Source organism: Neodiprion fabricii, chromosome 5 (genome assembly GCF_021155785.1).
Source record: "Neodiprion fabricii isolate iyNeoFabr1 chromosome 5, iyNeoFabr1.1, whole genome shotgun sequence".
NCBI lineage: Eukaryota > Metazoa > Arthropoda > Insecta > Hymenoptera > Diprionidae > Neodiprion > Neodiprion fabricii.
The window spans coordinates 3789335-3817207 of NC_060243.1; the positions used below are offsets into that span (position 1 = coordinate 3789335).

At 46.5% G+C, this 27873-nt stretch overlaps 3 protein-coding genes across 12 annotated transcripts; 1 reads left to right on the top strand and 2 right to left on the bottom strand.

Annotated features, from left to right (window-relative positions):
* Window positions 1-199: 199 nt before the first annotated feature.
* LOC124183347 (SREBP regulating gene protein) lies at window positions 200-2890 on the top strand. Of its 2 annotated transcripts, XM_046571744.1 has the most exons (5): window positions 209-515; window positions 757-930; window positions 992-1222; window positions 1298-1579; window positions 1697-2890. In XM_046571744.1, exons 1-5 carry the CDS (start codon window positions 408-410, stop codon window positions 1703-1705), a joined length of 804 nt encoding a protein of 267 aa, XP_046427700.1. In that variant the 5' UTR covers window positions 209-407; the 3' UTR covers window positions 1706-2890. The 2 variants fall into 2 exon arrangements, with proteins under 2 accessions (XP_046427699.1, XP_046427700.1); XM_046571743.1 differs by having other exon boundaries at window positions 200-515; window positions 1298-2890.
* On the bottom strand, window positions 1839-20115 carry LOC124183344 (uncharacterized protein DDB_G0283697-like). Of its 9 annotated transcripts, none has more exons than XM_046571733.1 (11): window positions 20026-20115; window positions 14997-16588; window positions 6230-6830; window positions 5622-5885; window positions 5320-5480; window positions 4790-4986; window positions 4379-4695; window positions 3698-3775; window positions 3233-3391; window positions 3098-3135; window positions 1839-3033 (listed from the first exon to the last, which is right to left on the bottom strand). In XM_046571733.1, exons 2-11 carry the CDS (start codon window positions 16193-16195, stop codon window positions 2970-2972), a joined length of 3078 nt encoding a protein of 1025 aa, XP_046427689.1. In that variant the 5' UTR covers window positions 16196-16588; window positions 20026-20115; the 3' UTR covers window positions 1839-2969. The 9 variants fall into 9 exon arrangements, with proteins under 9 accessions (XP_046427689.1, XP_046427686.1, XP_046427685.1 ...); XM_046571730.1 differs by having other exon boundaries at window positions 19994-20115; XM_046571729.1 differs by having other exon boundaries at window positions 19920-20112.
* A 417-nt stretch (window positions 20116-20532) lies between these two features.
* On the bottom strand, window positions 20533-27839 carry LOC124183351 (bromodomain-containing protein 4B). The gene is made up of 2 exons (XM_046571749.1): window positions 24463-27839; window positions 20533-22344 (listed from the first exon to the last, which is right to left on the bottom strand). Exons 1-2 carry the CDS (start codon window positions 26394-26396, stop codon window positions 22128-22130), a joined length of 2151 nt encoding a protein of 716 aa, XP_046427705.1. The 5' UTR covers window positions 26397-27839; the 3' UTR covers window positions 20533-22127.
* Window positions 27840-27873: the final 34 nt, after the last annotated feature.

Here is a 27873-nt window from a genome sequence, read left to right on the forward strand (position 1 = left end):
AAGTACGTTGTTATATCCTCAGTTACCGCTATCTATTTTCAAGCAGTTTATACCGTTTCCCGCGAAATTATTTCGCTGCTCGCAACATTTGACAAATGACTACAAGCAACATGGCCGCATTACAACTTCAATTTATCACAAAAAAAATAAATAAAAATAACACGGGATATCGCATCCAGTGTATAGATAGAAATCAGTAATTTACACGCACATTGCACTCATTAATGATTTATAATCCTTGATTGTTGACATGGCGTCGCAGTGGGACCGTGATCTGATGCTTTGTAGGTTACTATGAGGTTTAAAAATAAATAACACCTTGTCAAGATCTGAGTGCCTTGAAAGACGGGGACCTAAAAATTTAAACTAAACCTCCGAAGAAATATTCAACAGCATAAGCCTCAATAATGCCAAGTTGGACGACAGTGGTCAGACTGTTAAGACGTCGTTTCGTTCTTGGTGTTATATTCGCGGTTTCTCTAACTTACTGTGCGCTGAGTTTACTCCAGCATGAGGTAAACATTGTTAATTCAATTACACATTTATCGGCGGTACATATAAAATTTACAAATGACGCAACTTCTAAAAATAACAATTCGTATGCATGTCATGAAAAGCATCATTGAGAGAGAGATAGATAATTAAAGCTTCGCATTATACATATAGAAAAAGTAATATAAATGTATTTCTTTGATGATACTTTAACAAACATCAATAATTTATTACCAATTCTTCGTATTTCTTTCCTTTTCAAAGAAAGGAGCTTTGGTAGAGAGCGACGCCGATGATGACCAGCTTTATTTTTCGACTGACAAACCGTACCTCTGGGAAATGCAGGTACTGAATGATGATATTGACCCCGATGAAGAGGCGACATCTGCTCTTAACGGCAGTCATCCAGCAAGAAATACTTGCCGAAATTCCATACAGGTAACGAAGGTGTTTAGAGATATTTTTGAACCATTAAATCAATGTAATTGAAATTTTGCAGGGCAAAGCACTGATTGTGGACGAACATGGATTTGTGTGTACTAGAGGTGAAGTTCTGCCATCAGGATGTTGTTCGGAAGAGATATCTGCTGCAAATGTTAAAACAGAAGAAACTGACACAAATATACAGACGTTAGTTAAACGAGAGCGTCATAGTTGCCAAACTTGCAACGCTGAAGGATGTTGCGCAGTCTTTGAATACTGCGTGTCATGTTGTTTACGCCCCGGAAAGGTATGTGTCGTTTGAAAAATTTTCAGACTCAGTTGGCAAACCTACTTAACTTTTTTTTTTTTCGTTTTTCTGTAGGCAAATGAGCCAGAGATAAAATCCGCTTATGATCAGAGTCGCAGAACAAAAAAGGCAGAAGAAAATGTGTTTCGCCATCGATTGCGAACTCTTGATCGATTTCAAGTTTGTCTGGCTACGTGCCGAACTTCAAGTGCCTCGGTTAGACACGAGAATACTTACAAGGATCCACACTCCAAGCACTGCTACAACCTGCTGGCTCATAGCGCAAATTCTAATCAACGTTATAGGCGTGACCTGACCCATATTTTACATATGAATAATAACAGCAGCCCTCCAAAGGTTGCCCTTGCATCTTTTTCTACTGCCTCAGTTCTTTCCGATATCCATTTGCCCCGTCATGTCGTACCGTCAAATTCCTGACAATCTTTACTTCCAATGACTTTGTGTAATTCACAGAATTCCTGATCAACTTTTTTTCCCAAAGAATTGGTAATCAGAGTCCAATTTACGTCCAACGAGAAGGAGAGAGAAAGTGACTTTCAACCACGGTAGTGGGTGCGTTTGTCGATTTACGTTCAGAGATTAAGGGTGGACCAACTTCACATACAAGTATTTTTTATAATAGCCGTGTGAGTACAATAGAAATCATATTGTTTATTTCATTTCATCTTGAAACGGTTAAAATATAACGTACATTTTGACCTGTAGGAACTCTTTAGCTACAGATTATTTTTTGGATTTTTGGGGGAAAAAATAAAATAAACTTGGGACTAAGTATAGTAACAAAAACAAAAAATTGAGATTGAAACGGAATACATACATATTACAAACTAAATTACAGGAAACGAAATGGGAAAAAAACGTCTTACACTTCTAGTTTAAGTCTAATATTGTTTTTCTTTTAGTTTTAATGTACACGATGGTAACAAATATTGTATAAAATAGTTATATGCGCGTTACACGTACGTAGGTATTATACACGTCGGTCGAGCCTTATTATTTTGTTTCTTCCGTTTTTCTGTAAATACATAAGCTGTTTACAAGCTGATACGCCGCGCACAAGTTAGGAGGATACATCGCTCGATAAGAAATATATATACCAATCAATTTTTAAAAACGTTTGTCAACACACAGCCAACATAGGCTTCGTCATATTCTTACATTTCTTTGACACACGTATTAACAGATGTAATTTTTTTCATTTCTCATAAAACCTGTTATTAACAGATTTCGTCATAGTAGAGACGCTCTGTTGCAGGACCTTGAGTTTTGTGCCCGTTTGCATACTTATCATCATCGATTAGTTTTGGATAATATATCTCTTTTCAATGTTATTTGAAATTTTCACCTATCTAAATTTAATCGAATACATTATCAACAACGTACGTATCGGGTCTTGTTTTCACTACAATGCATATTTGAATTTAAAAAAAGAAGAAAAAATAATGAATAATTGTACAAAACTGTAGAGCGAAATCGTTCAATTGCTCGCAAGAACACGTGTTGCAATGACCATCGGTAATAATTTAACAAACGTTCTTTCAATTTTTATAATCACGGTATAACGACCTGACAGTCAATTATCCTTTGCGAGTAGGAATTATTCTTATACATGTTATTTTCTTTCATTCTTCTTTTTTTTTCAATTATTTTGAAATGGGTAAAAAATATAGGTAATATTCCTCTGTCCCTTTTCCTCCCCTTCTTGGTGTCCTCCTCGTGACTAGATTCATTTTCGATTCATCTTTTTCTTTTTTCGTTTTTTTCTTTCTTTTTTATTCTTACTTTCGCATCTGAAAATTCTCCTTTTGGTAATACCGATTCGACTCCGAAATTCAACTTCACCATTATACCTACCCAGAGCAGACCTCGGAATGCTCGTCCCACGCGGATACCTGCAATCGGTAAAATCATTTTTCCAAATCGTTACAAAGTCCATTTACAACAATACAAGTTTATCCTGAGTACTACGACAGTATAAGTTATAATTACCTGACACTCTCGACTGCAGTACCACTGGTTACCGCAACCCGCGCAGACAAATTGCGCGGCCCGATCTTGGCACCCTTGACAACGCGGTGGACTTTCGTCCCTGGCATTTGTTGATCGGCTTCGTTCTTCGATTACCGTCGTTTCCTCCTCTACGTCTTCCTGTAATGATTGTAGAAAAAAAAACATTATAAATCGGTAGACATTTGATATAACCCACTAAGCAAAAACAGATCCCTGAATGTGGTGTACAACAGATTCCGGACTAAATTGTATTCGAATTAATTCTTATACATTCAATTCAATCCGAAATTTTCGAAGAATGGATTTAAGCCAATAATTATTTATTTATTGGGTCATCTCAGTATGTATACATATCCCTGGGTAATCCTCACTTAATCGTGCTTGAGAATGAGAATGATTATTTATTTTCATATCTAAGAAAATGAGTAAGTAGCTGTGGCTTACCACGTGAATAAGGCTGTTCGAATGAGACTGAACAATCGGGGTGTTAACCACAGGCGTTATTGTTATTTCCGTCCGTGCCTGAAACGAATTTACGTTAATTTTGTGACTTAGAAACCCACATGAAAGGGAATTAAAAAGCCTTGGGAGGGAGAAAAGAAATAACAGTGATGTTTGCTACTCTTACAATTTGAAATACGAATACATGAATTGAAGTAGTGGGCCCGGAACAAGTAATTCCACTTCTACATAGATACATAGAGAATATGCGAACGGGGTATTCGGGTTTGTTAAAAACTTTTACTGACGGAATTGCTTTAATTAACAAGATTTTCTGAACCGGTAATTAACGTTTTAAAAATTGTATGAACGATGTATAAAAAGATACAATGAAATGATTGCAAATTATGAGGGGATCAAAATTCTGTGCAGATTACTGGTTGGGAAACTATTGAGTCGAAACAAATTAGGCGTGATTTAAAAAAGAAACACCCACACAGCGTTGTAGATATTCAATTTTTAAGTGAATTACTTGACTTTTGCCAGTTTAATCAGATTTCCAAAGTTTGCACAGATCCTCCTGGCTGAACGTTGTGAAAAATATGGGGGAAAAAAATAACACCAAGAAAAATTGCCACTACCAAACACCACTCAACGACGTAAAAAATTTTCTCTCGAGCTCACTTTGGAGGAAGATAAAAGGTCGCTGATGGAAACGGGATTGGTCCCCTGGTAGGCCTGTAGTAAATGCTGCGTAGTAGCGGTCTGCTGTTGGGGTGTGGATGTGGCTACGGGGTTGCATCTCTCTCTTTCGGGTGCGGTCAATAGCCTCGCCAACGTTGGCGAGAACGTCGTTGGCCGTACAGTTTGGGTTTTAGTCAAAATACCGTGAAGCAAAGACCCAGATTGCTGTACCGTAGCCGCTTGAGGCGGAGCCGGAGTCGGTAATACAGGATGAAGTGTTACGTCTGGATAATTCTGTGGCGTTTTCACCGCTTCCCCTGAAATTGCCGGTATAAATAAATTTTTATGTCTATCATATCTACGAACATTGTGTAAAGTTTGAATTGCGCGAAAAATCACGAGGTTAGCTACCTTGCTGCTGGCTTAGCTTCGCAAACTGTACAAGAACGTCTTTAAAGCTCATAGAATTGCTAGGGTCAGTTGGATTGGAGCTGCTCTTGCAGGAATCTGTGCTCGAAGGTCGAGAATCGACTCCAATCTGGGTCGTTTCGACGACCGCACCTCCGGCGCCCAAACCGACATTAACAGAATTTCTCATTCGCCTACTTCTGGAATAAGGAAAAGTGAATAATCTTGCCTCTCTAAATCACAGTTTTCGAATTTCTTCGTAACACTTAACGTGATGTTGATATTTATTTTCGCGTCGGATTCAGGAATTGCTTTTTTGATATTCCAAAGAATGTATTTAGCTCAATTCTCACTATTACCTATAGTAAATCATCATCAAAACTGTTAACGAAGAAGTGTGAATTGTCACAGTTTGATATTTATTCGAAATCACATCATTCCTATGCATCACCTTGAACTGTTTCTACAACAAGCTACATGCGCGTTTGGGCTAATGATACCGAAGACGGTTCCCTGCCTCGCGATTCGCGTACCTTCGAGGCACAGTTTCGGGATGCCGAAGCCTGTAATCGGCGATGATTGTTCGCACGTCGACCATGGGACCCTGTCGACCTTCCCCGATTTGCCTGTTCTCCGAATTTTGCCCGCCGTCCGAGGACTCCTTCTGTCCGTTTTCATTTTGCTTAGAGGTCACCTGTTGATACAAATATATACGTAGAAAAACAACGGCAATAACAACACTAGCAATATTGTAAGCCCAATTTTCTCACGGTATTCGATTTAGCTGTAAGCGCGAATACATGTAAACTCAAATCTTTCTCTCTCGCTCTCTCACCTGCGGCCTCGATGTACTCTTGTCGCTTAAGGTCGCCTCAGTCGAGTTACTTTTCTCTTTCGCGTTGTCCCACTCCTGTTCCAGCGAAATACTCCCAGTCGGTAGTACGGACGAGGACTCGTTAAGCTGGCAACTGTTACCTTCCATAAAACCGACGACCTGCCGCCTTCGTTCGATCCTCAGATAGGCCTCTTCCTTCAACTTTCTCATGCTGAGAATCTCGTTCCATTCCTTCTCCTTGTCACGTGCCAGCTGGTCTAATGCCTGGTCAGAATATGCGAACACAGTTTTAAAATTACGTATAATATTTAAAAGAGCTGTGATACCTTAAAGGTTGCATGGATGACTTAGGGGATGACAAACTTTATGATACTCGTACGGTATCACAATATTCAATCATCTGATGTTGGTAATTGGATTTTAATGTCCCATTTTCCACTTCTAATCGTGGATACAAACTTTTACATCAATTTTACAGGTGTGTAAAAAGTCCGCGCGTAACAAAATTACGAAACTGAAGAGAAAACTTGTCTGCCGTAAAAAAAAAAAAAAAATAATAATAAAAAAAAAAAAAAATAAAAGAGAGAGATATAGAAAAAAAATATCACCTGTAACTCAGCGCGCAGCTGTTCGGCCCTGACGGCGAGTTCCTCGGTTGTAATTTTATCACCACCGACGATAGACGAAATGAGTTCCTCCCTCTGTTCAAGGCAGGCGCGTTTCGAACTACCGTTAGAATTTTGCATAATCTCATCGGTGGACCGTCGTTTTTTCGACAACCTTTCTGACTTGAGATTCTTCGTTGTATTATTGGAACCGCTACGTTTTCTAAGCTCCGGTAGGGCGTCCCTCTCATGTTCCAGGTCGGTTTCCGGTTCCGATGTCGGCTCTTTTTTCACGCCGTAGTTCCTTGCTAGATCCGCGGGTGGTTCGCCGCCGTTTCTACGATGATTCGTATGATTCTGATGATTTTTACGATCGCGATGATTCCTCTGATGCGAAACCGGTAGAGCCGTCGCCGTAGATTCGGCGTTAACGACCCCTAAGCCCGCATTCTTTCGCTGGTCCTTCACCAAACTTTTGCTATTCACCGGCGTTGTCTTCTCTCGTTTACCCTGAACGATTTTCTCACCCTTCTTAGCCACCTTCTCACTTCCCGCGCCACCTTTGCCGATCCCAGACGTATCCATGGCGTGCATTTTATTGAGACTGTGGAAATAACGGTAATGGTCAGTAAAATTTTATACACGGTATTGTGAATTATATGGCATATTTGTGTCTCATAATAGTATACCCAGAATAAACCGTACTATTGTCGTCCTCAAATTTGGAAATTAGGGTTTGAAGATTTTGGAAAATCGTTTGTAAAACCATAAAACTTGTCATACGTATATATGTGTGCGCGTCCGTGCGTGCGTTTGTGGGCAAATTCGTTTCTCATACGAGAAACGTATGCGTATATTAGGTGCATCATCGTACGCTAACAAAGGCGATAATCTGTTTACTCAACCTACTAATTGACACTATTGCGATAAGTGGTAATTGGTACAATATATATAGGTATATATTAAATACATATTTTTTCCAAGTAGGGGCAACGACGTAATAATATCTGATACCAATCTGTGGTATGATCGGCTTGCATGTGATTATACGAGGCAGCGCATTGCATTTTTAAGAATCTTGTTACACCGCAGACAAATGTGGTAATAATAATAACGACGTTGCATCCAAACCATAGTTAGTATCCGTAAAATATTTTAGATTTTTTCGCAGAGCGAACGCAACCAATGCGCGTCAGTGGGAAATCGGAAATGTCAAAAAGGGTACGAGGATGTCGCAAAGATCATATTCTCCAGGGTAATCGTCCTATATACATATACATGGATATGTATGACGTACATCCATGTAAACCGCACAAACGAGTACACTACAAAGACGGACGTGTTTGCGTACACGTTGCATTCCTGCACAACGACATGGATTAGGATGCAAGTATAATATGCGGAAAAAGTATGAAGAAAGAGTAAGGAAGATAGGAAGAAGAAAGGTAGGCGGACGACAAACGCGTAGGGAGAAATTCGGTAACGAGATTACCAAGAAAGAGAGGGTCAGGGGCAAGAGGGTAGGGGAGGGTTAGTGCAGCGACCGACGACAGGGGAAAGGGAGGATAGTGAATAAGGAGACCCGGAGCAAAGGGTGGTGGGGGGAGGTTGAAGAAGAGGGCGAGCTGAGCGCTGACTCACCGCGGGGCTGGTTTAAGTCCTAGGGCGAGTAGGACGTCGATTCCCGCCATTTTCTGTTCACCGTCAGCGGCGATCGCGTTAACGGACGACGTTACAGCAGCTTTGTTAAACCGAGCACCGGATGCAAGTGATTTCTTTTTACCACCCTGAACAACGACGACGTTTTCGCCCACGTTGCCTTCTTTGACCGGGACATCGGTACTTGTCGGGGTTTTGCGATCGTTGCGAATCTGCTTGGGTTGGGGGGGAGGAACCTTGAGAAGCGACCGCTTTGCGTCCTCGACCAGCATCTTTGTTACCGGCTGGACTGAAACCGGTACGCATACGGTCGGCACGGCACCCCTTCGAAGCCGACTTCGTGCCGGAAGACCGAGCACCATGTGCTCGACGTCCTTCTCGTACGACTCGTTGGTGAAGTGGAGAGAGCATATCCTTGCCGTCTGTATGTTGAACGGGGCATTGCCGTTCGAAAGCGGAACCCGACCGCAGGCGCGGACCCAACGGGAACGGACTTCCGGTAGCTGGGGGAATCGATGGTAACGGATACGACGACCCCGGGTCCTTCGGTGGCTGTTGCGACACGTTGCAACGGCGCATTGCGGCATCTTTATTCCTCTTTTTCTTTTTTTTCCCTCTTTTCTTTTATTACGCAACAACACAGTTTTATCCTTTGCACCAACGTCTTCGGGTATCGGACACTCTCACTCTCTCTCTCTCTCTCTCTCTCTCTCTCTCTCTCTCTCTCTCTCTCTCTCGGTGTAGCTCACGGTCTCTTTGATCCCCTTAACGACGCTCAACGTCGTCGTTCACGCCACTTCACTTTCGTAGCTTACGTCGACGAAGATGAACAACGCTCGGCACGTTCACAGTTACCTGCAGCGACACAACCTTCCACTGTAACTTTTAACGAGAACAAGGACGCGTGCCTCCATGGCCGCGCCGTTCATAGTTCCGATTCCAATTCCACTTCGAAGCGTGTTTGGTACGCGGTAACACGGAGTTCACTCTGTACTCAGTTCTCGATGGCACAGACCGAACGACCACGGAGATATTATCTTATCGGTTGAGTTCGCCCTTGCCTTTGTTTAATTACATGAAACTCTAATGGCGTTTATTATTGTCACTGGTATCGTCACGTTTCCTTGTAGGTTGAACCAAACCTTTGGACCACGTTGACCATCATCCACGATGACGGTAACGATGACGGTGTGTAACCACCCGATGAGTAACGCGACTCGAGAGTTTACCGGCAGGGAGAACACAAACACTGCGATAGAGGGTGGCTGTGACGAGGTCCGCCGAAACGACACGAAATTCACGACAATGTCAATGCCGATGACGGTAAAGTAACTATACGTACAATCATCAACACTCTTCACAACAATGATAATAATCAGCGATGAAAAAACTCCCGTCGTCCGTAACACGTGTGACCGATATGAAGAAAACAACAATGAGCTACGCGTCCAGAGTCAGTAGCAACAGCCAGCGGACGATCAGTGGTAGATGGAACCAACCGAACCGGGCAACTGCGAACGCGTGATACGGATGAAAGGCAGTTCACAACCGTAGCTAGTTACGGCACTGTAGTATATCGCTCTCGTTGGCTCTCGTCGCGCATCTGCCAATAACAAGGAGACTTAAAGTGAAATGGCGGCCGTCTTGTGGCACCAGACACCCAGACACCAGACTCCACAGACGTTCGAGTAGTTAATACAGATTGACGCGAAGCAAAGCGAAGCAGCAGCAACAACAGCAGCGGCATGAGTACCGGCGGGTCGGCCTGGTTCTCCGTGTCTTTGGGGGCGCGTGGTGGTTGCCGGTCGTTGTTTCCCTCCCCCACTTTCTTCCCCTGCTCCTCCCCCTCCTCCCTGAATGCCGATTGGACACCGAGTGCCAGTGTCTAACGGAGAAAACCGTCTGATGACCCCGAAGTGTCGTCGTGAAGTATCGTGACGAAGCTCAGAACCGAACTTGAGCGAAGAGTGCACGGCGGCCTCCGCTCGTCCGTTCCTGGGTGACGCACGTCGCGACTGGCCTATGCCGAACACCAAGATGACAGGGAGAGCGAGCGAGCAAGCGAGTCAGGCTGGCAGTCAGGCAGTCAGGCAGGCAGGCAGGCGAGCGAAGCGGGAGGCGCGGGGCGAAGAGCGAGGGATCGAGGCGGCGAAGGAAGCAGAGGAAACCACGCCGCGTCGCGACGCGCAACCAACAGAGGGGCTGACGGAGAACTCGAGGCGGGAAAGAAGGCCGATGGCGAAGCGAAGCGACGCGACGCGACACGACGCAATGCCTACGGTCTGCGGTGGTCCTCGTTGGTCTCCTATGACGCTGCTGATGCTGCCGCTGGTGCCACTGACGCTGATGCCGGCCGGTCGGTCGGCAGCAGGGGAAGCAGCTGCCTGCATCGTGTCCCGTTGCGTGGACTCTACACCCATACATGTATAAATTCGGGGTTCGCCGCTGCTGCTGCTGCTGCTGATGCCGATGGTGATGCTGATGCTGCCGCTTCGAGTCATTGTGTTGGTACCGCTGCCGCTGCCGCGGCGGGGTAGAGGAGAGGAGAGAGATATAGACGGAGTGTGAGAACGAGGGAGAAGCGAAACGAAGGGTCGGGACGGGAAGGGAAGGGAAGGGAAGGGAAGGGAAGGGAAAGGGCGACGGGGAGAGAGAGAGAGATATATAGATAGAGAGCAGAGAGCGGGGAGGACGGACGTACGAGAGACCAATAAGTCCTCCTCTAGAGGGGTTCGCCACCCCCAGAGAATTTGCCGGTTTCCCCTCCAGCCAGCCGGTGGTCGTCCTCCTAGTCTCTGTTACCTCGGGCTTTTCAACCAGCGCTACCAAGCCCAGTTCTTTCCCTTCTTCGGCTATCCTATTTCGACGTTGTTACATGACGGGGTCCATTGAACCCGCGAAAGGGCGAAACGAGAAGGATTGTTACACGGCGCAAACTAACTATACCGTTGCTGCGGCAAGATGTAATGTTCAATGTTCGACGCGCCTTGAAACGTCATTAGAAAAAGACGGAAGAGGATGTGGGTATGACTGAGCGTTCAGATATGACCTTGGACCCGCCCTTGCCGCGGTGTACGGACACCAAAAACCTCCAGCGATGTATATAATACATATATATATATACATACATATATTTTTTCTCCGTCTATGCGATTAGGAGCTAAACGGCACGGCATGCCAGGTTTGGGCTGGTTAGTCGCGATAGCGAACCGCAACCGGGGAGGAGGCGGTACACGAGAGAGCTTTGTGTGCGAAGCGAGAGAGCGAGAGATACGAAGCGTTGCACACGCACGCAACTCCGTAGTGTCCAAAGCGTGTACAACCGTCCAGAGAAGAGGAGAAGAGAAGAGACCGAACGAAGGCCCTGCCGGCGACAAAGACGGAGCTACTTCCGGTCCGGCAGCCTGTACGTATACGTGCCGTTCAGCCTCCATCGCCCGGATAACCTCGGAAATCACACCGCAACGTTTCACGTTCGCGTTTCAAGGATGGTGGTACCTCGTTTCAGGACGAGGGAACCAGAGCCCATCGCGTATATCAACCCGCGGCAAAGATCGTCGTCGTCGTCGTCATGATCGGGGTTACGGAACGAAGCGCAGCTGGAGAACGATGGCCGGGCGTTCCATCCCCTCCATCCAGTCTCCTTTCCCTCCTTCTCCTCTTGCCGCCCTCTGATCGCTCGCCAGCGTAACTCGACACCCGCAAAGACCACGCAACAGCCTGTGCAGACTAGAGAGGGAAAGAAAGAGAGAGAGAAAGAGAGCGAGAAAGAGAGAAGAGGGGAGAGAGGAAGAAAGAAGGGAAAGTAGAAGAGAAAGGAAAAGAGACAACGCGTCGCGCGAGAAAACCGATCTCTTCGTCATCGAGAGAAAGAGCACCGCTTGTACTGCGCCACGTGCATCGGATGTGCAATGATATATCTCACGTATCGTCTTCCTCGAGAAGAGGAACCATCCGGATCCTTGTTCGTTCGCCGGTTACGACGTGAAGACCATCGTCAGCCGACACGTCGCTGCCTTCCTCAGCTATAGTTGGTTCGTTCGTTCGTCCTGCGCCCCTCTCCGTCATGACGGCCGCAGCAGCGTCACCCTCAAAGGATCAATACCCGCTGCTTGCCTGCCTGCCTGCCTGCCTGCCTGAACAACCACCCCTTCTTACTGCTGCACGTCGTGTACGAGTGGCGGCTACCGCAGCAACAACTACGCGACGCGTTTCAGGTTCATCCGACCCCCGGGCGAGGGATGAACACCCCTCTGTCCAACCATCGCTCACTTCTTCGTGTCGTTGCCACGGAGGAAAAAGAAGAGAGAGAGAGAGGGATGGAGAGAGAAGACAAGAAAGACGCGAGAAGTTGAGCCACCCGAACAACGGGACCGAGAACTGACTGCACCCTTCACGGTCTAACGTACCGAATACAGGTTGCATTGCACCGCGCGTAGACCAACAAGAATGTAGGGGGTAAAGAATCGAACCGATTTGACGTCGTTCTTGTACACGTTAGGATGACGGGCGGAAGCCGTACCGGACCTTCTTCTGCGATAGAAGAATTATAATGGAGGAGGAAGAAGACGGAAAATATATAACCCTGTACCGCAAATTATAACGGGACACGTTTCCAAGGAACAACGGGAATCGATTGCAATTGCAAATGAAAGGAGGACTTCGGATTGCCGATTATATGGCATGTTTCCCGGTACCTGGATAAGCCGGGTTCGGGCGGTCCCTTGAAAATTCCCGTCCCAACCGACCACGCATAGAGCTTAAGCCATGGAGCCTGGTTTCTACAGTCTAATATTGTATATCAGGGGAACGGTGTTTCACCGAGTGCGCATTGCTGGCTCCTTGAGGGGGCCTTCTCTTATATACCTGCGGATGGTACCGAAATAGCGGTAATACCCCTACGGGCGACGAGTAAATGACGGTGCCAGTACACACTGCGTATACTTTCGCTCGGCCAGATATTCCGCATGCCTTCCATGGCCCGGCTAAGTATTCGGGTTCGGCCGCGGTCGGGTTTATGCAATGTACGTACTCCTATACGGGACACTGTCCGCAGGTATAGATGTGCAGCCATCGGCCTTTGCGCGGTGGGAATCCTCGGCCCCAACGACCCCCGGGGGTCTCGATCCTTTGTTCGTTCGTTATGGCCCTGCAGTGGTGGTAATCCATTATGGTGGCGAACGGTACTAGTGGTGCAGGACTCACGGCATTTCAGAATTTCGGAGACATGTTGCACTCGCAGATGACGTCGGCGATGACTTTCGAAAAAAAATCAAAAGAAGAATTCACTGCTACCAGATTCAGGCTCGCAATAAGTCTGTGAGATAAATCGATAATTCCAAGATTTTCGTAATGCCTACAGGATTTGTCGAACCATTGTTACTGTAACGGTAAAACTGACAATTGCTCAAAGTACGCTTGTAAACCTGAAGGAACTGTACATGGTCCTTTTGTTTCCTTCTTAGTGCCACTCCTTGGTAAATCCTTGAAGAGTTTTACAGCCATAATCCTAATCCTCTGTAATTTAAATTTTGGACGAACCGCAATCACCGATGAAGGAAATAGTTGTAAAATCACCTCGTAAACTGTTTCGATCTTCATCCTATTTCTGTACACGTTATATTATGCATGCACGGAGAACCATTTCGTCCAGCGCAAAATGGCGTCTAAACCGTGTTGCCGTAGTCGCGACATTATACGGTTGTCGAGTATATCCGCGTGAGTTTATCTCTGTAATTTACGAATCTAGAATGGTTCCGATCGTGGTATCGGTAACATGGTTTCATCACACGTTTCAAGAAAGTGTATGATCGTCATTGTATTGATTCAGATGCACGCAGCTTCGCTAATATTGTATAAATATTTAATATCATCTTAAATCCGACCGATTGTGCAATACATATAATACTAATGTTTTATACATTACAACGTACGCGAGAAGTTAGACCACCATCACGGTGAACCATCGTCATCCACCGTCGTGGCGTAAAGAAAGAAAACTACGTTACCAAATGACTCGCAAAAAAGCATCATGGAGAACCGTATGTATACAGTAAACGATATAATATCTGACTATTGAATAGTTTTACCGCGCATCTGAAATTTCCAGCCGTCTCTCTCTCTCTCTCTCTCTGTCTCTTTCTCTCTATCCACCGAGAGATCATCAGTCACCGAGGTGCGGTTATATCTCGAGGGCTGATCTTTATCTTTGTTGGATCCGCCGATCGCGGGTAAGCCAAGATATTCGACATTCTTTCGGGTTGCGCCGGTGCTCCAGTCAGGGACGCTTCAGGGGCCCAGGGTCGCAGGGATCGGTCAGAATTGGGTTTAGGCGGTTAGATGCGCGCGCATTAAGTTATCGACGAGAAGAGGAGGGCTTATCACGTGTCAATGTTTGCCTTTTCCAGATCGTCTTCACCGCCTCCTGCATCGGGCACGTCCTCGTCGTTGTCGTCGTCATCGTCATCGCTGATGAATGCTTGCCCGCACACAATCTCGGTCACTATATGTGTAGTCATACCAGTGCATTTCGTGCGGGGCGCTTATCCCACTCGTACATACCACGTCGGTCGCTGGTGATGATAAGACGGGCCGGCCCCCGAGGTCCGATGGCAGGGGCGTCGTTTACACGTAGGAAACAGGAACAGTCACCAGGCATTCGATACTACCCACGCGCATCGGAACCATCGAAACGACGATAGCCGTTATATATGTACGTACGTACGTACGTACGCTACACAATAAATAAAGAGGGTCAAAGTGCGATGATTGGAAGAGATGTGGGACTGACCGCTGCATCGTCAACGAACACAGCACGCACGCCTAACGATCTGTTCGTTGGGATCGAAATGTTGGAGAGGTAATACAGAAATTTTGGTGTCTATAAAGCGTTGTTTGAACGAATTATCCAACGAGCATGTCATGTGTACAAGTATACATCGTGGTGTCCGGTAAGAAAATCCCTAACAACTTCAAGGACATTAAAAATAGCATTATACATTCAGAACGTAAGAAAAATTCATGAACAATTTTCAGAACGTTCAAAGTATAACCAGTGAATAGCATGATAATTGTTTTTTCAAGTTTCAGTTTCATTTTCATTTCAACTCACCACTTGATGCTCCTTTTTATGATGTTGCTGACGACTCTCTTCGACTTTCTGGTAGCGGATGGTTCGACCGTTTTCTCATGGCTCTCCTTGGCGTTGGTGGAGGTACCAAGGTCCTCATCCTCGGCGTCGATCTCCAGCCTATCGTTATCGTTATCGTTCTCAGTCTCGTCCTCGTCCTCCCCCTCGATCGTAAGCTCGTCGATTTTACTGTTCGCCGAATTCTGAACCCACTCGGCTACGTGATCCTGAACATTTTCCGGTCGGCCGTCGTTACCTTCGGGGACCAATACGGACTCACCGCATCGCAGTTCCTCCTCGTTTATCAACTCGCTTACAGCCGTTGGCGGACCTACAATTCCAAGCTCGAGTTGTTCGTTCTCGTTCTCGTCATCGTCTTCCTCATCCTCGTCGTCCTCGTCCTCCTCCTCGTCATCCTCCTCGGCCACTTCCTCCTCCTCGTCGTCCTCGACTTCCTCCTCTTTCCGATCGTCGCTCTCTTTACTCACACGCGGCACCTCATCGCCGATATCCGTACTTGATTTCCCCCCCTGTGTTTTATCAGTTTCTCTTTCCTCGTCCGTTTTTTCTTCCGGTTCGACAACCCGCGTCGTTCCGTCAGCAACAACCTCCTTCTCGTTAGACGTCGTCTCGGAAGGATCAGTGGGATCTAATTCGAGCTCCTCTGCATCCTCGAGGACTTCCGCGTTCTTGCAGTCTCTAGAATCATCCGGTTTCGAAGTTTCTTCGACCAGTTCCGGCTTTGGCGGTTCCGCTATCACCGGCGATAGGCGGTTTTTCACTTCCTCAATTTCCGGTTCCGTCTTCCGCGAATTCGACTTTGCATCGACTGTTCGAGGACTCTCGGATTTTTCATCTGACGCGGTTATTATCTCGAGCTGCTTGCTGCTGCACGCTGTCTCATTTTTCGACGGAGATTCTCTTCCCGTTTCTTCATCCTCCGTCCCTCTTTCTTTTTTTTCTTCTTCTTCTTCGTCATCTTCTTCTTCTTCTTCTTCTTCTTCTTCTCCTTCCTCTTCTTCTTCTTCTTCTTCATCGTTCTCTTCAACTTTGCGAGTGTTTAGATCACCGCTGTTGGTTTTTACACCGATCGAAGGCGGTGTGGAATCGAGGGTGTTATCAGTCGGACAGCCGTTAGCGAGTGACGACGCTGAATCTGTCGTCTTTGTAATCTCCGCCATAACTGCAATTGCAGTCGGTCGATACAATAGCTGATGAAACGAATTGTCGACAGCAACGACAAATCTTTTTTCAATTCCTTGGTTTTCTTCCAGTTGCTACACTCTGCAATCGCTTGAATAGTTGGGCTCCGAGAGCGCGCACGGTATCGTATTACAATCATTCATAATTCCGGGAACCTGTTGCGTGCCCGTAGAATCGCGACAATCGCATATAATTGACCCGTGTTTATATCCCGTGTTACACGGTGCGGTTATATAGTTCAGTTAAATTCAGTTTAGTTCAGCTCAGTCTGTAAAATCACGCTCACCACTTGTTAAAACTGTCATGTGTCATCATTCGCGAAACTGGTGACGCAGAAGCCCGTATTTCTTCAAACTGCACAGGTACGAACACTGGAATTTAATTGTAACTAAACGTTATATACCATCGAAGAGTTGAGAGGATCTAGTTTTATGCACCATTGTACCCAACGTAACGTAGCTTAACTATAGAATGCAAAGATTGCAGCAAACGGTTTTCTTTTTTTCTCTTTTGTCAACGATGCAGTTTGTTTTGTTTTTTTTTTCATTAAAATAAGAATAAACAAGAAGCGACACGCGACGAGTATAGTCGTTCGAAATTTAATTACTCGACAATTTGTTTTTTTTTTTCTTTTTTCGCGTCGTCGTTCGTATCGCTCGGTTTTTCCTGTCCTTCGCACTCTACAGTTTCATTCAAACGCGAAAGCTTCGATAACTTCACCGTAGAGGGAAGCAGCTATTGAATGTTATGGAGAACGGAGGGTGAAGTGAAAGGGCCACGCGGGTTGGTAATATCGGTGTTGTTTATACCGACGATTATTACAGCGTTGAATCGCGGCGTTTTCGCACACCTATGTAACGACCAATGTACACAGTTTATTCTACGCACATACGCGAGAGAAGAGAGCAGTGTCTTCTACATATTATAATTCCGAAGGAATATCCTTGACAAGGTCAATTTGACGCGTAACTAGTATTCGCATCGTTCATTTGTTCGTTCGTTCGTTCGATCGTTCCTTTCTCTCGTTTACAGAGAGAGATAAAGAGCGAGAGAGAGAGAGAGAGAGAAGAAATGAGACACAGCATGCATACTTTTACTCTCATTCAACAAAATACTATCCTACATGCATCGTGTACCGTATTTGTATCCCAGTTACGCGGGTATTTTCAACTTTTCCATTATTTGTGGATTCTTTTTAATTTTTTTATCGTTAGGTTTAACCTACTCTACTCGTTAGCTTGTTTTACTTTATTATATCTGGAAAATAGAGATGGAAAGCGAAGATCTTCTTCCCTGGGTGGTATGTACGTACATGCAAGAAAGTGCAAACAATTACCGTTAGAGTCATAAATTGCTATGTCTCGCCGCTAATGACCGATGGAAAGAATCGCGGTATTTCCTTCCATTCACGCTGTGAAATAAAAGTTATGGTATAACGAACGCGAAAGTGTTTGAAGTATCTATAGATCCTATTCTCCGCGAACCGAGAAGCGACTTATTTCTTAGTAAAACACTCGGCGCGATTTTACATATTATAGATACGTAACGTCAAGTAAGTATGCGTCTGTATCATTGCCGAACGTAGGGTGGAGTATAGATATAAATATAGGTAGTCGTAAAATGTAACCACATATTGTGTGTATAGCCGTTGTGGTACAAGTATTAGAAGCTAGATGCAGACTTTATACCGACCATCATCAGACCCAGAACGGCATAAAGTATAAAACGAGCAGCGGTATAAATACGGTAAGGTATAATAACAAGTATGAAGATAATATTACGTGTGAACTTTAGTTTGAAATTGATATTCCGCGTTTACTCTTAATTGAAAACTAATCTATTTCGAACGACTGCGTGTACGTATGTGTAACGACGAAGCTTGATGATACGGAGTTTCCTTTTAGTCGCTAATTAAAGAGCGTGAATTCATACAGGGGAATTCCTTTCACATAGCACGGAATCGTTCAAAGTAGGGCCCGGATTAATATGTAAATACATATTACTTATTTAAATCATATTCATTCCTTATTCGATTCTTGGAGCCAGAAAATACAGTTTCTATTTTCCATTATTTTAATTTTCAATCCTAGATTATACGTACATACATACATATTTTTTCGTCCCTAGTTGAAAGTAACGCGGCACTGTGCAGTGTCGTAATTTCCACTTCAATATAAAATAGAATACGGTAATTGCAAGAACGAATTACGAGTGTTTGTGTGTGTGTGTGTGTGTCTGCGTACGTGCATGGTATGCAGTGTAAACAGCGAGCATTGGCACCATTCGACTCGTTCGGCAACTGCAGCATGCAACAGTAGCAGAATGCCAGAATGTAAGGGCGGTTGATGAGATGGATCGAAGTTGAGGTGGAGGAGGGGGGAGAACGGGAATAAGACACGAATTTTAGTGTCGGCCCAACTACCCGCCGCCTGCAGTCTGTAGAGCAGTGAAAATAGTTGTACAGAGATTGCAGTTTAGATTTTTGGCGTATCGGGAGCACGGCCTCACCAAAGGCTAGTGACCCCCGTCGTTTCTCGCTACACTCTGCACTATGTAGTCACACACTGCACACTCTGTACGTACTACACATAAATCCTCCACGTCTATGCGCGGCCGTAACGTATTTCTCCTACTACTGCACTACTATTTCGGCCTTATTATTGACATAGATATTATCATTTCCCTCTATTTCTCTCTCTCTCGCTTTTTGATATTGTATTAAAGACGCAGGAGTATCCTCCGGTACTTCTTTTATCTTCTGGAATTTGTTCAATTTTTTAAAAAAAATTTCCACGCGTGACAAACACGCTGTTACATATCCGACTTCCCGCTCTCTCCCATTCCTAATTTTCCACATACGAACACAGGCACTCCAGAACGGTGGAACAGCGAAGAAAATGGAACGAAAGAACGAACGAAAGAACGCACTGTGCTTTCACAGCGTAGGTTAAACGTCAACACACACTTTTGCCGAGCTTTTTTTTTAATCCATACGAGTATCCGCGATGGGGTTTTTTCGAATTAAAAAATCGCCGCGGTCGCCGCTGATGCCACTGCTGCTGCTGCTGCTGCTGCTGCTTCGTCGATTGATATTTTATATAGCGGCGTGTTTTCTACAGCGTTCCGCGATTATGCGAAGATTCCGTGACAGCGGGATACGTTAATTTATACTCTCGATTACGTTTTACGCACACTGGGGTTTATTCAAACTCGGGGAACGACGGGCGTCACGACACGGTACGCGAACGAAACACTGGTTGGTATATTTTATTCGAAAGAGAAACAGGCAGGCAAGCTTTCGAGCAGAGCAGAGCCGAGCGGCGAAGCAGCGGCGCACTGTCACGGAGCCAACTTTCTATTGTCAACCCGTCCAGGAGGTCGTCCCCTCGACGCGGTGTGCGTGCGTGAATTTTAGCGTGTGCGAGCCTCGCACGTTGTTACACATAGACGACATACGCAAAGAACACTGGCATACTAACACAACATCACAAAATGGCCACTACTCGCGTGCTGTGTCCGAGGACGTTGAATGTTTCACGCTCGTCGGGGCGCCGGGGATTTTTTTTAAATTAAACGTTGCAGGATAATAATTTAATGCGAAGGAAATTATTGAACCCCGGAAAACGTGCGGTGCGGTTACGGATCGTAGTTTTTATTTCCTTTCGACGAGTCGTTAAAATTAGTTGTATAGGTGGGATTTACGCTTTTCTCTCTCTCTCGACACCGGGTACACCCGGTTTTCCTTCTTACATTTAATCCACCGACAACGAAACTACCTCAGGCTTCTGCAGTTTTAAGTACCGCTTACTTGGCGGGGGGGTTAAAATCAGTTCCAGACCTCGTCGGTTTCTCTCTCTACTCGAACTCGTATACCCAGAGCAAGCTAACCTGTTTCTTTGCGCTGAAAAATCTCACCTTATTGATCTCTCGTACTTTCACGAATAAACGCTACGCGCCGCCACATATTTAACGCATTTCGTCATCCAGGGAATAGGATCGCGAAACGTTACTCCATCCGGCGGTATTGGTTGCGACTTTTTTCCGTGCACGTTTCGAGAGAGATCTTTGCTCTCGAAGTACGGCAGGAATCTGCATTGCCCTCAGTTGAATCCTCGGTAATGTAGATTCCCTTTCGATTCGATTGAAGCCCCCTCCCCCACGCCCCTTCGGGCTATAAATTCTGGAAAAATCAATCTCGAGCATGATGATATGAAATCGATGACTTTCTCGTAAGGATAAAAAAAAACAGGTAACAATACAATGGAGGGATTAAAGTGGTAAAAGGTGAGAGGAAGATTGGTGTAATAACAATACATCTGAATCATTACCGTTGTAATGGTCTCATATATTTACAGACATCTTATCACTCTGATATTCGTATATATAATATATATATAAGTAATAATGAACCAACAAAATCATAACTTTTTTTTTCTTCTATCAACGTTCATATCAATTCTTAAAAGAGAACTATGTAAATTTATAGGTACAATGAAATCTACATATAAGAGTCAATCAATGCTTGATTCGACTTTTCAGAAATTGACGGATCGTCAGTTTGGTACAACAAATATAGATCGCGAATTTCTACGTAAAACTAATCAATAAATAAATAATACAGGTATATACGAACGGTCGTGTATATACGATGTAGGTATGTAAATATGTATATCTATATATATATATGATACAGATCATATACTCGTATCACGTATAGACGTCGCAGGTTTACGGCTTCTCCTCTTCTCCTCCATTTCAATTATATTTTATTCTTTCACAACATGCAATCACACTTCAACCCCACGATCTGAGCATCGTAATATCAGGGATGCGTCGATCGGTACTTTGTTGAGAAAAATCGAATGATCGATTTAAATGAATTAATGAGTTAACGAATATCACCGAACAATCGAGAAGGGCTTGGCCTGTCCTATACATTTGACATCTCGGCAAATTTTTATGCCGAAAATGAGGGTGCGATTTGCTTTTGATTTAAGCGATTCACGGTACATATATGTATATATATATATTACGTGTAAAACGCTGCCGATTGCACGTTAAGTTTTAAATCTAACATTTTTTTCCTCTTTGTTTCAAATTCATCATCTCATTTCCGTCTATCTAGTTACCTATTATCTATCTACAGAGATCGTATAATATATCTAATTTAATAACAATGGTATAGCACCTATAAATATCATACATTTTCCTTACAATATTATTATACTAGTAGTATTGTATGCATGGTATAGGTAAATATACATAGGTATACATATATGATGCATTTAGCGATCGCACTTGATCTCGTCGAAGGTTAGCAATTGTCGTACATAATAGTAATGATTATAGTAATAGTATAGTAATAATGGTAGTATTAGCAGCGGCTTGCGTAGCCGTTATTTACAACATTTCCGTATATAATAAATAATAATTTTCACTGGTTTCGCTTTAAATGTAACAGCTATAGAGGCCGCGTTGCACGCGGCATACATCAGCGCAGGTATTACGTATTTATAAAACTAATCATACATAGGCATACCTAGGTTCAAGCGCACAATGGCACCGCCGTGGTTGCAATTTATGAACGCGCGTTTAACACGTGTACAATTAGTAAACGCATATACGCGTATGTTACGTATGTAGGTGACCGCAACGTTCGTCAAACATTTAACAACGCCTGTGCACGTGTTACGGATCACATAAATTATGCACACATATAGCTATACCTTTTTGACCATGACACGGTTATCGCAGACGATATATTTTTAACACTCGTGCAGTAAAATAAGTGCGCGCAATTCCATACTCGGCGAGAAGCAATCCATCCAGCTCGGAGCTTTAGGGGTGATGCTGATTTCCGTGCCCGGTAGTTCTTCCCTGGTGGTTAAAGATATCCGAACTGGATCTCGGTCATGACGCTATCGTGGCTCTGTGCCACGATCCATGATTCTGCTGCTGTGTATGCTGCGGCTGTTGCTGTTGCTGCTGTTGTTGCTGTTGCTGCTGCTGCGGCAGCTGATGGTGCTGTTGTCGCTGATTTTCGGCTTGTTGAATATAGACCTGACGCTGCTGCTGTTGCTCGTAGTGATAGTGATGCTGGTTAAGGTGATGCAGGTGCCTTTTTTGACTGAAACAATTTACACGTGCAATCGATTAATATGGATATAAGAATACACTTGTACCGCCGTAAATAATTTTTGCGCCTATTAAAGAAGTATAAAACTAGTCAGAAGATAAATTGGTCGAATCCGGGTACGTAGTTGTAACGAACGAGTCTTTTCGCATACGTATAACAGTTTCGAAATTTATTGGCGACAAGAGCCGACAAAGAAAAAACAACCTACTGCATACACGTATATGTATTATTTCAACTGGAGTAAAAAATTGCCTACACATCAAAACATCTCCCGTTTCGACACCCCTCGACTCTTTACGACTGCAGCCGCGTGTGATCCAATGCCTGGCGTCCACACGTTCAGTTTTCTGCACATCGTCTTGTTATAATAGCAACCCTCTGCCCCCACCCCATCGCCAGCTGTTCCCTCCGCCACCACGCATCCACCCCATGGAGTCTATAGGCATCCGAAAGCCGGAGGTGGTGCAGGCGCCAGGCTTACCGCGGGGGTGTAAGAGGGTGAATTTAACATGGATGTATGCGCGCGCTTGTGCACGGCTGGGATTTTGCAGATCGATCAGGGCGCGACGAATTCGGCTAGGCGCCTGCGCCCCTCAAAACCGAGAGTGTAGAACGAATAGCCACCGGTACCACTTATACTCCATGGTGTGTACCTATATCTATGCCGAACGCTAACGACTGACAAGGAAGGTATCCCAGGTCGATCTCTCCGATTTTATTTCTTTTGTAACACGTTACAGTAGGCTGAAAACTAAGCGACAAGTTTTTTTTTTTTTTTTTTCATCTGCCATTAAACACCTTAAGGGGGGAGGGGTGAAACCACCCTCCAAGGTAAGGCATGTCTAGGGGTGACGTGGCAGTTTCACCCACAAGAACGTAGTAAAAAAATTAAGAATGTAATTTTCTCAATTAACAGAAGAAAAAAAAAAAAAACTGCCAAACCGCCCCAAATAAAGCCACCGACCGCCAAAGCAAGGTGCAAAAGTGTGAGTTCAATGCACGTATGCACCTGATGTATGTTGCGCAGACCCTGAACGAATAACGTTCGTATGCTACACCTATACGTGCATTGTACAGGTATCGATAGACTCGTAGCCCAGTCCCATATACGCGGATTGCGTCACTATATACGCGTTCTCCGGCCTATGTACGTAATTCCGAGGTGCAAAGTACGCGTTGTACGTATGTCGCATACCCTGTCGCGTTAAGAGTATTATAGAATCGGCTTGCGGAACGTTGTGATAAACGTGATCTTTGGCGAGAACGTTGCCGTGGAATGTTTCTTCGATGCTGTAACATTGAGGACAATTTCGATCTGATTGCCCACCGGAGCATGGTCGTTTAATGAGAGCGAAGGGGAGAAGGAGGTCGGGTCGGACCTCGTTGTCAAACGAGAGACAAACGTCCGCCGGGCGACGGCCTCTCCACGTTCTGTACTCTATCTACTCTACCCCCCCGTATACCTCTATATCTATCTCTCGCGTACCTATCCGCGGGTCAACGTACTCGCTCTTATGGGAAACTATCCGGCGAGAGAAAGAGAGAGATACAGAGAGAGAGAGAGAGAGATGGAGCGACTCTGCAACCTACTTGTGCCGCTGCTCAGGCTCACCTTTCGCACTGTTCTCCAATGAGTTTTGAATTTCACTCCGAGGCAGGCGAAAACAATGAGAGAATCCGCTAGTACGAAGTCAATTTCAATTTGTACCGGTTAAGTTCGTGGACGTTTGTCTAAAATAACTTCTTCGGACACCCCCCCTCCCCCCTTTCCCTTCTTGAACGTACGTAGACTAACATCGATCGCTGTATTAGGGGTGGTTAAGAATTAACATCATCGCTATACAGATGTTGAATGTATGTATGTACCTACTCGCGGTGTAAAAACAACTCTGACGTTGGTATAATGCATCGATCAACGTTACGCTGTGCTAGACAGAAAATAGAATTAAATCGATCCTCGAAGCTGGAAACGTTTCCATGCCTCAGCCAACAGTTGACGACAATTGTATTCCACCTGTGATGCTATTCTTCATGTCGTCTGGTTAAGTCGGTGCAGTTCGACTGTCTTCCGATATCGCAATACGCCAGGAATTTAATTAAACCCCATACCTGCTGAACAAAGGATGCCAAAATTGCGAGTCCTCAGGCGATGCGGCGGTGGAGGTGACTTCCGATTCCTGTTTCAGTAGCCCGGTGGTACGGACCCTGAGCAGCGGATACGACCCACCGTTGGTCGTATGTCTGGGACGATTTGCCGAAAGATCGATGGGGGCTGGCATCAGGGTGCCGATCGGCTTGCAGGTCAGTTTCGGCCTTGTTTCGTCGTCTTGTCGATCAGCCGGTACCGGTCCGTCGCTGTAGTCGAGTACGTGCTGCAGATGCGCCAGAGAAATGACCAAGAGATCCGGATCCCTGAGTAGTTCCGGCCTGGATAAGGCCTGCGGAAGCCTGAGTTCCGGTCGGGAGGCAAGTAGTCGAGGAATTTCATTGGCTGGAGCGGCGGCCAGCGCGGGAAGAACGTCCCTGGGGACGAGGAGCGGGTCAGGTATGAGGTGACCGGATACCCTGAGGAGTTCACGTAGCTCGGATGCCGGGTCACTTGGTGAATCGAATTCCAGGGAAACGGGACCGTAGTCGTGGTTATTGTTGTTGTTGTTGTTCGTCTCCATCTGGAGCTGCAGATGGGACGTCGATGTCTGCCGATGGTGCTGACTCGGCGACGCGAGTATACCCTTCAGGGTTAGGTCATTCCGCGCGTCCTCCGAACACGATACGGAACACGGTGGACTGGGCAGCAGCCGTTCCAAGTATGCCGAGGCTGGCCTTCCACCTGCGGCCGGTGAACAAGGTATTCCACTGGGCTGCGGAGAGGCTTGGACCACGGTACCCTGGGACCTTGAATCGTCGAGGTCCTCCGTCTCGACCTTCGGGTTATATCCGGCGCAGGGCGAATCGAGATCGACTTTCCTCACGCAGGATGGTATCCCTCTGCTTCGTGGCCGGTACCGGTAGCTCGGAATGCTGATGGACAGACCGGACATCAGCGCTGGAACGTTATGGGGTGCTTTACTCTCACCGGTATCAGCCGGCATCGCTACCAACAATCCGGGTGGTGGCCGTCCGGGTTTTCGGTGCCCCGGGGAGCCAGGTGGAGGCGAATTTTCGGCATTGTTAGCGGTATTCGCTGGGTTGCCTGCAATCGAGACCGACAGTCCAGGCGTGTTCCTCAGAGCGTTCAGTATCCTCGCCGGTGAGCCAAGGTTGGTCCTCGACCAGCTGGCATCCTCGCGTTGTTCCGCCCTCGTATCTTCGCTCTGCGATCGTGGGGGTCGCCGTCGATGCTGAGTGTCGTTAGTCCCCGCAGAGGGTGACGTTGAGGGTAACGGTGCACTAGCCACCGCTTGAACTTGCTCGTCGTGGGAATGGTTCGGAGAGTCGGGTAAATCGGCGGTTGGAGTGTCGGCAGCCATAGCTGCGATGGCCGGAGATGCGGCGGTGGCGTCGAGCAGCCCAAGCATGTGTTCCCTTCTTGGGTCTTCCTGGTCAGCCGATGCAGCGGTAACCTGGGGGAGTCGTAACTGCTGGAGAACGACTCGTGGCTGAAGGAGAAGGTGTCTTCGTCGCAGGACTTCCTCGTCCTCGGTCGACGTTCGTTCCCGCGACTTGCGACGATGGTGATGATGATGATGATGATGGTGTCGGTGTCCCCGGTGATGGTGGCGGTGCCTCCGCGAGTTGGCGGCAGTCCCACTGGTCGACGGCATGATCGTTGGAGTTACGGTGGTCCGGGGTATCGAGCGCCAGCCTTGGGCCGTTTTGGTCAGCTTTATCCTGTTCCGTTTGTCGTAGTCCTCGCACCGGACCTCGACTATCCTCTGTTCCCGCTGCGAAGCCCAGAGGAATATCGGGTTCACCTTGGGCCGTTTTTCCTCCGGCTCTTCGGGGTCCGGTGGCTCCGATGGGTCCGGGACGCTACGGTGACGTTTGTGGTGCGGGCGTCGCGGACGCTGGGCCTCCGGGCCCCTCGCAGGGGCCCCGCTCATTGCGCCATCGACCGCGATGCCCCGATCCTCCTCCTCCTCCTCCTCCCCTTGCTCTTCGGCCTCCACCTCTTCCCGCCCCTCTTTGCTAAGCTCTGGTTCTCGCCTCCCGGTGCCGATGACGCGGTACCCTCGTCCTCGTCGTCGTCCTCGTCCCAGTAGTCTTCGCCACCGTCGTATCAGCAGTCGAGGCCGAGGTCCGTAGTCCGTTCCATGACCACGTTGTTCCTCTCAAATCGGTACCGATCGGCTCACCTCTGAACTCCCAACTCTCCGTCCACGCCGGGCTAGAAAATCACCCGTTGCAGATGAGCTCCGGCTACCGCTGCTGTTATTCCCGCTGTTCCCGCACCACCAGCTTCGAACGGGCCCGCGATTTTGCGAGCCGCGAACCTGCGGCCGCGGCATGATATCTCTCTCACCTTTGGAAGCGCGAGCGAGTTGCGCGCGCGGGGATTAACGACCTCTGTAAAGAAACACGGAGGAATAGTACTTGAACAACATTATTCTTCGCCAAATGGAATGCTGTAAGTATCACGCTGAGTCCGTTCAACCGCAAACCAACTCATCCAGCACATCCGCACGTCCCGCTTACGGGTCCTCGCCTCTTCCTCTTAATCTCCGTCCAGCTCACCGCACCTCACTTACAGGTATTACACCTACGTCTACTGCGGGTATTTATTATACATATACTATTATTCGAAACTGCACCGAGGCGGGAAAAAGCAAAACTGCCCTCTGACAGTCCTCCTCCTCCCGTTCTTCCTCCTCGCTGCGAAAACCGACGACACCAGGTCACACTGCACGGATCATCGGGACCGGAACACTTCCACCGCCACCACTTCCATCAAGCTTGGTAAGTATGTCTATTTAGGAAAAAGCAGCCGGTCTGTCATGAGATGCCACGGTGCGCGCCGCCTCACAGCCTGGGAGCTACTGCCAGAGCCTTGCCCCCGCGCAACCCCCGCGAACCCCGCGCACCTTCTCGCCCACGAACAGTCTCGACTCGAGTCGACTCTACCCATCCGTCGAGAGTCGCGTACCAGCGAGACGCTAAAGCCCCGTTTACACTAGACGGTATATTCCATTTCTACTCGGCACTTGGTTCCTTGGTGGGTCATGAACGTCCTCGATCGATGTGAGTCTGGTCGGTGTGGTCGAGTGGCACCGCAGTCGAGGGTCTCTCTTATCCGTTTCTCGCCGGAAATTGCAATCGGGTTATCGTGGAAGTCTGATTGGCGGTTAAAAAATCATGCTCTTCTTGTTTTACGGTATTTCGAGCATCCTGCACCGGCAATTGTAAGTCGGACCTTATCACCTCCTACGTTTGCGAGGTAGTTACAGGATCGTTCCAGGACACCGTGATGTGCTCGAACTACAGAAGAACCACACACACGCGCAGAGCTTCTGCTGCGCGGTATATGGTGTAGTTTCTCGAGGTAAGCGCAGGCACGGAGTGTAATTCAAGTAACGCGCAACT